This window comes from Anarrhichthys ocellatus, unplaced genomic scaffold (assembly GCF_004355925.1).
Source record: "Anarrhichthys ocellatus isolate YVR2014 unplaced genomic scaffold, GSC_Weel_1.0 scaffold90, whole genome shotgun sequence".
NCBI classification, from domain to species: domain Eukaryota; kingdom Metazoa; phylum Chordata; class Actinopteri; order Perciformes; family Anarhichadidae; genus Anarrhichthys; species Anarrhichthys ocellatus.
Window position 1 is genome coordinate 712,428 of NW_022280120.1, and position 10,335 is coordinate 722,762.

General features: G+C 42.7%; 1 protein-coding gene across 2 annotated transcripts in view; it reads right to left on the bottom strand.

Annotated features, from left to right (window-relative positions):
* The window catches only part of phf2 (PHD finger protein 2), a 30,596-nt gene extending 20,558 nt beyond the window's left edge, over window positions 1-10,038 (bottom strand). For both annotated transcript variants that reach the window (XM_031875378.1, XM_031875377.1), the window contains exons 1-4: window positions 9,531-10,038; window positions 855-940; window positions 500-614; window positions 22-182 (exon numbers count right to left, since the gene is read on the bottom strand). In XM_031875378.1, coding sequence (XP_031731238.1) covers window positions 22-182; window positions 500-614; window positions 855-940; window positions 9,531-9,628 — 460 coding nt within the window. In that variant the 5' untranslated portion in view covers window positions 9,629-10,038. The remainder of the gene's footprint in view (window positions 1-21; window positions 183-499; window positions 615-854; window positions 941-9,530) is intronic.
* Window positions 10,039-10,335: the final 297 nt, after the last annotated feature.

Genomic DNA, 10,335 nt, shown 5'->3' on the forward strand with positions numbered 1-10,335 from the left:
CGTGGTAACAGCGGTCCTTACCGACGTAGTTCTCCACGTCGCTGATGTAGAAGGTGGGAGCGGGCATGGACATGCCCAGCCCGTCCTTCTTCTGGACCAGGATTGGCTCGTTGAAGCCGCCCTCCTCCAGGTAGTCCATGGTCAGCTGACCGCCGCTCAGCTTCACCACCACATCGTCAGCGCTGGAACCCACAGAGGCAGTGTGTTAAGTGTGTCCACCACTGGAACCAATGGTTACAGTGCAACATGTGAGACTGCTGAAGACACAACTTCAGAAGTTGTCAGACAGTGCCCCCTAGTGGGATTATTAATAATGTGAGGAATAATGTTGACAGAGGCCAAATTATCAATGTGATTATAATTGGATCCATTAAAGGGAATCTTAATTAAGTGTGACTATTTAAGGTTTACCACTCTATCTCACACGATTGATGGACAGTTCAACAAAGAGTTGTACAAACACAGTGGTAGTGTCTTCATGCGTCTGAAGTGTCTCTACCTTGGAAAGGTCCGACTGCGCAGCTCCTTTATGAACACCTGACTGCCGTTCTGAACCGCTTTGATGTCTGTGCTCTGCCCCGTGTCATGTTTGTTCCAGTTCTTTTTCTTTTTCACTGAACAGCAGAAAAAACAACAAACACAATGTAAAAATTAAAAAAATCACTTAGAACACAGTACGACACAGATAGAAACAAAAACTAATAATTGAGTTTTAAATGCAGACTAAAAACATCTTGTCATCCTTAAAACGGTTTGACCTGTTCTGAGAGTTTTACATCACGTGACAGGAAGTTGAGAAGCAGTGAAGTGTGTTTGTCTCCGTTGAGAGAAATAACATTTCAGTCTCTACTCACGTGTGGATTTGCCGTGGGTCTTCTCGCAGTTTGGACAGTGATATACGTCAATATCTGGAGCGTCATCTTCATCCACCTCGACACAGCTGAAACAACAGGAGGAACCCGCTTTAACGTCGAGGAATGTGACCTTAAGGAAGCATGAGGTTTCCTTTGCTCGTGGAATCGTCGTAATTGTGCATTTGAATTTCTGAGTTATGGCCAAAAAATGTGACCTTGACCTCAAAATTCCAAACACGTCATCCTTGAGTGGGTGTTTGTGTCAAATCTGAAGAAGTTCACTCAAGGCGTTCTCGAGGTATCGCGAGAGATGGGACAGACGTGAGGTCTCAGTGACCTTTGACCTCCAAAATCTGTCCAGGTGGAGGTTTGTGCCGAATTAGAGGAAATGAATATTCATCTGTGCGTTCCTGAGATATTGCTGTCACGAGAGCGAACGGACAGACGTAACGGATGAATGGATGCCTGAAAGAGACTTCAAATGACTTGAGTTTCATCAGTGACACCATGAATGCTTTTCATTGTGTTACAAAGTTACATCGTTATCACTGCTTTATACTCTCTGAGCTGCTTTATTCACTGTGTGTCAACTAAACAGAGTTCAGCATCACTTCTACCGGTGACGTTGTGACATCACAACCTCACGGATGTCCTGACGGCTCCTTTAAAGGTTTCTGAACACGGGCTGTGTGTATTTAAGCATACTTTCACAGTATTTATGGATCTGCTTTATAATGAATAAATTAAAAAGACATGGAAATCTTTCTACAGTACGGGAACTTTAAGCGCTCTTAATTTGTACTAAAATGAGATATGGACTACAAAAACACACAGTCCTTTAACATGAGTGACGGTTGACAGCAGAAGGGCATTTGGTCCTCGTATAGAGTAGAGCGTGGGACAAAGGGGACAGCACAGTGGAGGACGGCACACAGTAGACTTCAAACAGCCCTCTTCACTGTGTATGGAGCATTCTATATCTGAACACTGTGGGTAACGGCTGCTGTCAAAGGAAGTGTCGGTTGAATTGGCACGAGGCAGTTTGCCTCCGTTGGTGCCTTTGATGCAATAATCCTCTCTACATTTGACAGTTTACATCAGAAACATTTAGAAAACGATTGATTTCTCACAAAGATTTTTTTGTAAAAGTCTAATTTTTGAAAATTAAAACTGCCCAAGAGATATAAAGTAAGGCAAACACGGGACAAGTCCAGTCGATTGATGTGAAATCAAGTGTTTGACGTGATGGCAGTGAACGCACCGCTCTGTTTCAAACAGCAGCTGTCGCGCTCTTTTTTTTGCAGGAGCAAATTCCTCCCATATGAGCTGGGAGTTTCCCCCAGAATGCTCCTCCCCACCGTGAACTCCACGGCTTTACTACAACCGCCTACTGGCTTTCACTGTGTGCAAATACAGGAGTGGGCGGGTAGTGTGGAAATGCCTGCTCATGATCCTGGACTTGGTGGCCCTGAAGAGAACTACAACTCACCCGAAATATGAAACGTACATAAAAACCAGATGTTGAGACTCTTTCACCGACAGCTTCTTGTGGTATCAAAGAGAAGTTAGAGAGGTGTGGTCACGTCAATGTTGCTGCTAAGTAGCAGGACAAAGTACGTGTACTTGGTTGGGACATGTATTTTTAAGGAGTACGTTTGAGTAACACTGAGATCTATACAAACACCTCACCTTGACTACAGTGGAGCTGTGGTTCAGCTCCAGACTCATTCTGCTGACACGTTTCTGGTTTGAGACCAGACGCACATCATCAGATCAGGTTACCTCCGCTTCCCCTTCACAGAATGGATTCATCAGTATAGGACTCATTTTGAAACCACATCGGAGTTCTTTCATCACTTCACGAGCTGCGCTGCAGCGTCGTCCTTGAACACTTCTGAAACTGACTTTGACCTTTGACCTTCCTCTGTGGGGCGAAGAGAAATGACTTCTCCTCTGCAGAGACTGATGAAATGTCATGTGATGTGTTTCTGCACTCTTTCAATGTGATAAAACGTAATATATGTTTATCACTGTTATGCTACTAATGTTGGTAGAGATCTACATGTGTGGGGATTATCAGACACTGAAGACAGTTCGCACACACTGCAGTAAAGACTGTTTAAAGGGCCTCTTTACATTTTACGCTAAGGACTCGTTAAGTCGTCGCGTGGTAACAGAACACTGATGATGATGTCATGATGATGTCATCGGGGTTATGCGAGTTTGGGTTTTGATTCTACATATTTTGACCACGAAGTTTGTGAAACAAACCCAGGCATATGGAATTCGAAAGATTTTTGTGTTTACCAGCCAGGGAGGGGATATAAAACACACACACACAAATGAGATGCATTATGGGAAGTGTAGGTTTCAGTTGTTTTGGAGCTTGGTCCATACTAAAAGTCAGCAGCCTCTGCTGCTTTAATTTTGATCATTCTTTCAAAAGGTCTGTCTCTCTCTCTCTCAAAGTGCAATACTAAGATACATGAGGAGCCCTTGAACAGATTTACTGCCATATCTGCTGCTCAGTAAGTACTAAAGGTCAGGCTACATTACACACTGCGGGTCTGATCATAACGTGCTGTAGGAGGTGAAATCAAAGGCCTTCATCACACTGAGATGGACACGCTAGAAACGGTAACACATCGAGCTATGGGGCCTTCATTACTACTGTCAAATCAATGCTGCTTCTGTACCATAACATATCCAATGAATCAAAGATGAATCAAATACTTTTGCTTAATTCTTGCTTTAAATTTAAATTCTTCATTAAAGTATTGAGCAAATAATGCAAAATCTGATTCAGTCTCAGGTTTTTGCCTTTTGGTCAGGGACATCGAATACTTGCTTGCTGTTTGATTGACAAATGTCTGATTACAATTAAACACAATACAGGTAAATAGTGTGCAATTACATTTTCTCGGGTCAATGACTCCACCGCTACGAGATACAAGGTGAGGTTTATGTGACCAACGTAAACAACCAAAGGCATTGGTTGGCTAGTTTTTGGTAGCCGTGCTAGCTCGTGAATCAGTAGAGAAACAAACAACACAGCTGTCCTGTTCTCCCCCAGCGCCATGTTGTAGGGTTGCTTGCTAGTGTTAGCCACCTGTGCTGTTACAGAACAGCGTATGTTTCATGGGTGTCCATGTAGTATCCATGAAGGAGATGCTGTTTGAAACTAGTCGTCTCTTTATCCTCCTTAGAGAGAAGCCAGATAGTAGCGCGAGCTAGTCACTAGCTACTTCATTCGTTAGCTAGCACATTCCTGTAAAATGCTGTCATTTGAGGCCCACCAGGTGATGTCAGCTATTATGCATTTTTAGTCCGGTGGGCTCTAGACATGTCTGTACCAGAATAGGATCAATATTATCAGGACTGCCGATATGTACAATACACAGCTGACCTGTGATGTCCGATATGGAGAGCGCATCACACCACCCGGATCATTCCCATTAAAGCTTGTTACTTGAAGCTGAAAGAATGACTGTTTTAAGGATGAGGAGAGATAGTTATAGACACTAGCTCCAATGGAAATCTGTTAACAGTGTTTCCACTTTTTCTGGAAAGATATATTAAACAGAAATGCTGTGAATGCAACCATTTACCTTCATTATATTGATGTGGCAAGAAACATCTGTCTCCAAAAAGATATCAGATATAATGCAAATAAAAGTAAAACTAAGTAGCCTGACACCACGAAGCTGTAACATCAACACTACACACTATCAATACAGTAGCTGAATAACCAAAACACTGCGATGTCAGTGTGGTGAAAGCCCAGAGCTAATCCACTGACAGTCAGGCTTTGTGGACTTCAACTCAAGTCGAGACAGATTCATAAGTGCTTTTGACAAACAGGAATTAGAGTATGGAGTATATTTATTGTGTATCTCCAGTATCTAGCAATCTCCAAGATGGTCTACACAGGTGAGTCACAGAGCTGCAGTGATGGGTGCAGGCTACTGTGTTTCCATATTGACTGATGTTGATGCAATTAGGGCTCATCATTTCGATTCAATTCTTTTATTTGAATAAAACCTGGGAATTTATTGGTGCGTTTGTTTTAATGGTTGAACATTTACATTTGAAAATGTGTATCTTCTTACTGTAGGTAACTTTTGGATGCATAGGGGACAAAAAAACGTAACATATTAGAGCTATGTGTTATCATAGATCAATCTGGAATTTTTTTTTTTTTTAAATGTTCAAAATATGTTAATCAGAAAGATGTTTTTAAAGGTGCGAAATTCCAAATGCAGAGCATAACTCCACACGGCTCTCAACATGGCGACGGCTGAGCCGGCGGCTAGAGGCTAACAGTGTTAAAGGCACTAACAGTGCAAACCACAGCAACGGTGCTGACAGAGCTAACAGTGTTAACCTGAGAGGGAAATGTAGGGCGGGCGCTATGCTTTCGCACCAATTTTTGCAGTAGTTTTGTAGCTCCTATATACAACATAGCAGTTAATGTTGGTTTGGAATTTTCACTCCTACTTTCCAGTTTTTCCCTTCACTCACAGTTTCTTGGTCAGCAGTTCTGTTCTGGGCTTTCAGGGCTACAATGAAGTCTTAATGTTCTGCAAATGCACACTCAGCTCTTCCTGTGGTTCCCTTTTTCCGGTGAACTACCAGAAGGCTTTTATTTTGAAGCAGCTGCAGGAAGTGTTGACTTATTTTATGCTGGACAGCTCATCACTCTTTGACAATTGTTTCTCAACTGAAGATACTACATCTGTCTACTGTGCACTGTTACACTGCGGTTATACCTTAGTGACAGTAAGTGAAATGAAATTAGACTGAGCTGCATTAATCAATATTCTATAATAACATTGTGTGTGTTAAAAGGATCGCTCATAGTAACAAAACTACAGAGAATACGCAGTTTTAGCTCATTATTTTGTTTTTACGGTACATTTACTGTCACTGTGTCCCACACAGCGGCTAAGAAGACATCCCAATGGGGCTCCTGTAGACCAGAACAGAGATAACAGTAATGTGAAGAGTGAAATTCCCTTTGTCTGGCAGCCAGAAACACAACGTCAGTGGGAGGATAATCTTGCTCCGTGTCTGCTGGAGGTGTAAGTGGGCCACTCTTGGCTAACAAGTTAACCTCTGCAACTGTATAAAATGGAAATGTAGAGTCAAAGTGCCACTAGCTTCTGTGACTCAATGCAACCTCTTAGTGAGCATTTCTTTAATCTGTGTTGGGTGGAACTGGAACATGATCCTTGGGTTTATTATCCATATTCTAGAAGAGTAGAGTGTTGACTGCTGCACATGCGATTCTGATTTTAGCCTTTGTGTTATTGTTTTAAAATCCTCATAGTTATAGGCGTAACTCTTCCGCACAACATGATTGGTTGATGCTTTTATTCGCGGTGCAAAAATTCAGGAAAATCCACCTTGTTACGGAAAAAAGTCCGCCGCTTTTTGGGCGCATAGTATTCAAGTTCTGTGTGAAAGTTCACATGACAAAAACAAGAGTTTGAAAAAATATATATTGATGTGCGAGTTAATTTTGTTGATGTATTTATGTTAAAACTAACATAAAACATAATTTACTGGTCTGTTATTACAGAATTGTGAATAAAATATAAACTTTGCTGGACATGTCACCAAATAAAACGCAACTATGACAGTGGTCGCACGTGTCTTTTGTCAACCGATCACGCCAGGACGCACTCACTGTCCAGTCTGTACGCTCTGAGATTGGATCTCGCGTGCTTTGGGATCCGATCACATACTAAGGTGGCCTGGCTCTCATTGAGTTCTGATCTCATTGAGATGTGGACAGTATGTGGGCACAATCCAGACAAATCATCAAACGTAGGTCTCAACCATCTCCCCCCACATGGGAGTTCTTCTCCAGAGAGCAAAGGGAATAGTTTAGGAAAACCGGGACTGGAGCCCAGCTGAGACCTGCTGTCTGAGCCCTGTTAGGTTTTCATCAGCAGTAACTTAACATTTCTTGATTTTGTTCCTTCAAAATAAAAGCTTTTGAATGTCAAATTCACAAGGGGACTTTTATTGTGAATAACCAACAGGAAAATGTGTTCATCACTGAACTAGTAGAACTTTGTTGGCACCTATTCCTCAATAAAACAAGTCCACTAATACGGCAGGGAGGAAGAACAAGCAGAAAAGAAATAACCGAGACCTTTATTGTGAAGAACTTATAGTAAATGAAATGTGTTCATCCACCGTTTTACAGCCGCTCCTTTGAACCACAATCACTATCCGATCAGGCAGGTCTCATTGAAGTGTCAACAGGACACACACATGCAGACACATGCTGGGTTCCAATCTGGAGGGTCCCGATCACAGAAGTCGTGTTGAAAACACAAGAGCAACCCCGGCCCGTTGGACTGCTCACTCAAAACAGAAACGCACGGTAAAAACAAGTCACTGCGGTTTGAGGAGCAGTTAGAGTTTGAACTATTTCCTGATCAACAACAGATGGGCACAACAACTGCAGCATCTCGAAAAGAACCGCTCCTGAACACTGTTGTGACTCAAACGTGGTAGAAACCAAGATAACTCGTGAAGTTGTGGGAAAGTCTCTTTTTCCCCAGTTTTTTGGAGCTGGTCGAGCAGTTTCCCCCCCGCTGTGTCTTTGTGAAGCTGAACAAACCTCAGTCGAGTAAAAAACCGATACCAGTCTTCTCATCCAACTCCATGACAGCAAATAAGCTTGTTCCTCAAAATAATTGACTTTTACATAACTGCTACACGCTCACAACCAAATACCTGTGTGCTATTATATCTTGTCATATTTCCACATATTTTCTATAACTTGACAATGTTATTACCAGTTATTACGTCAGATAACAGTCTACAATAAAGTGCCACCCCCGTAGCAAATCTCCATTACATCCTCTAATCTCATCTGAGAACATAGTACCATGTCGGTACATAGAATGTTTGTTTTTTTCACTCTAAACTTACACAGCTATTATAGTTTTTTAATTTTCTATTATGATCATTTGGAATTTGAGTTAAATTACTGAGTCCATCTGTTATCTTTAACCACTTATCTCCAGGCTATCGCAGAGCCATCACACATAGACAACCATTCACACCTACGGGCAATTAACCCATTAATTAATTAAATTCAATATTAATTAATTAATCAATTAACCTAAGCTGCATGTCTTTGGACTGTGGGAGGAAGCTGAAGAACCCGGAGGGAACCCACAGGGAGAACGTGCAAACTCTACACAGAGGGGCCCGTCCAGCCCTGGAAATCGAACCCAGGGCCCATCTGAGGCATGTGAGGCAACAGTGCAGCCCAAAATGACTTCATTTAACCCTTAGTAGAGGTCAAGCTGAGGATCCTGAATGATTGGATTATATAATAAGCAGGGATGTAAGACAGATCCATCGTAACACTTTTCTTAACAAAACACAGTATTTCGCTATTTATCAGGGGACGACTGACGACTGTATATAACAAAAGTATAGTAAGCAGCATTAAGCTGATTTAGGGTCTAAATTTAAAGATGGGTACTTTCTTAATTATACTGGCAAGTTTGGTTTATGCTGACGCGTGACTGGAGGTGATGTTCATTCATTACACACTGTATGTGATAAAGCTACCTGTACAGCCCGAGCAGCTGGGGATGTGGGGGGCATTAAAGGGTTAATGTTCGGGCGCGTAAATACTGTTCATTGCTCTGAAGGGCTCGTTCGACGAACGAAAAAAAAACTCGATTAACAAAACGACCTCCCCCCCCACACCAAAAAAAGGCATGCAGAGTGCAGCGGAACAGCGTGACACATGACAAACACAAAGACTTAGACTTGTGTAGCAACTAAACTGCGACGGCGGGAGGGAGACGTAGCGCGGTGATAACAGGGATCCCAGATCATTGCAGCTTATAAACGGCGGGGAAAGTGATGAGCGGCGGCGGACGATATGTCCCCCGTTTAAATCGCAGTGAAACAAAAATAGTAACACGCCAAAGCTCAAAGTACCGACAAAGCACCAATGAATGTTCATATTTGTGTCGTTTCTCCCCGCCGCCGAAGCTCAAAGGGCTTCCATTACGGGCTATTGTCAGCCATAGCTGCCGCCTGGCAGGAAGGCTGGGACGGGGGGCTGAGCTCAGACTCGGGTCGTGATTTCCAGCCTCGCTCTGTAAAAATAAAAAAAACACTCGGCGAAAGCTCGGAGAACGGTTGGAATGTGACATTTTACAGACGATATACTGGAAATGTCGGCCCTGAAAGCGGCTACGGGGAGAGTAAACGGGAGACAAACGAGCGGCGAGTCCGCCGAGGCTTCCCCTGCTGCCTCTGCCGCCCGCCCGCTACAGCGCGAGAGGATTACTTCGGGGCTATGCGGGGACGTTAAATACCCGCTAAGTGCAATTAATACACGAAACCCGGGCCGACATCTCTCAATAAACCACCGGAACTTTCTAAAAAGAGGAATATGTTTTGTGTTATTCGCGAAATAATGTCACAACCCCGGTCGGCTGTATTTTAACTCCGCCTTCTTCTTCTTCTTCTTCTTCGAGCGGCCTCTCTTCAGATGTAGACGGGCGACCGAGAGCCACAAAGCTGTCAAACGCGCCCGAGACCTCGCCATTTTTGTTTGTTTAAAACAAATGCAAACCACCACACACACACAACAAACAGCACCGCCGCCACGGCGAGCAATCCCGGACTTACCTGCCGTGGAACCAGTCCTTGCATTTGTCGCACTCGATCATAAACTGGGTCACGTCGTAAGGTAATCTGCAGATGCAATATACTGGTACAGTCGCCATGTTCAATTCACCACTACGTCGGGATGGACTGGGGGGGCTGCAGGAGGAACCGCGTCCTGCAAACAATATGATCCAATATGATCTTCCCCAGAAAAAAAAAAGCCAGGGGCAGACCCGCCGGACACATGAAGCCTAACCGCACATCTCCATCACTCCACGGCCGTGTGGTGGGAACGATGGAGGCTCGTCGTAATAGCAGGCTTTCCTCAAATGCATTATTATTATTATTATTACTATGTGCATGCCCCCTGGTGACTGCACGGCACCGATGCGGTCATATTAAGGAGCCAGCAGAAAATGTAGCCTCGATGTCGCGCTGCGAAATAAATAAATAAAAACAACAAAAAAAATGTGAAAGTTACGTCAGGGAGCAGGTTTGAATTAGCGGATCTCAAATCAGATGAATGAATGTGCGGATCAATCTACAGTGCGGATTGTTTGTTTTTCTTCTTCACAGCCTTCATCGTACAAATACAGGCACAATAAAAAGCATTTTTATTAAAATGAATAGACATTTAAAAAAATTAATAAGCGGAGATTCTTTTCCGATTACGTAATTGAGTTTAGGTGATAAATAAATAATCCAATTAAATAACGATATTTTAAAAGTGCAATAACAATGATACTTATATATATATACATATACATATATATATATATATACATATACATATACATATATATATATATACATATACATATATATA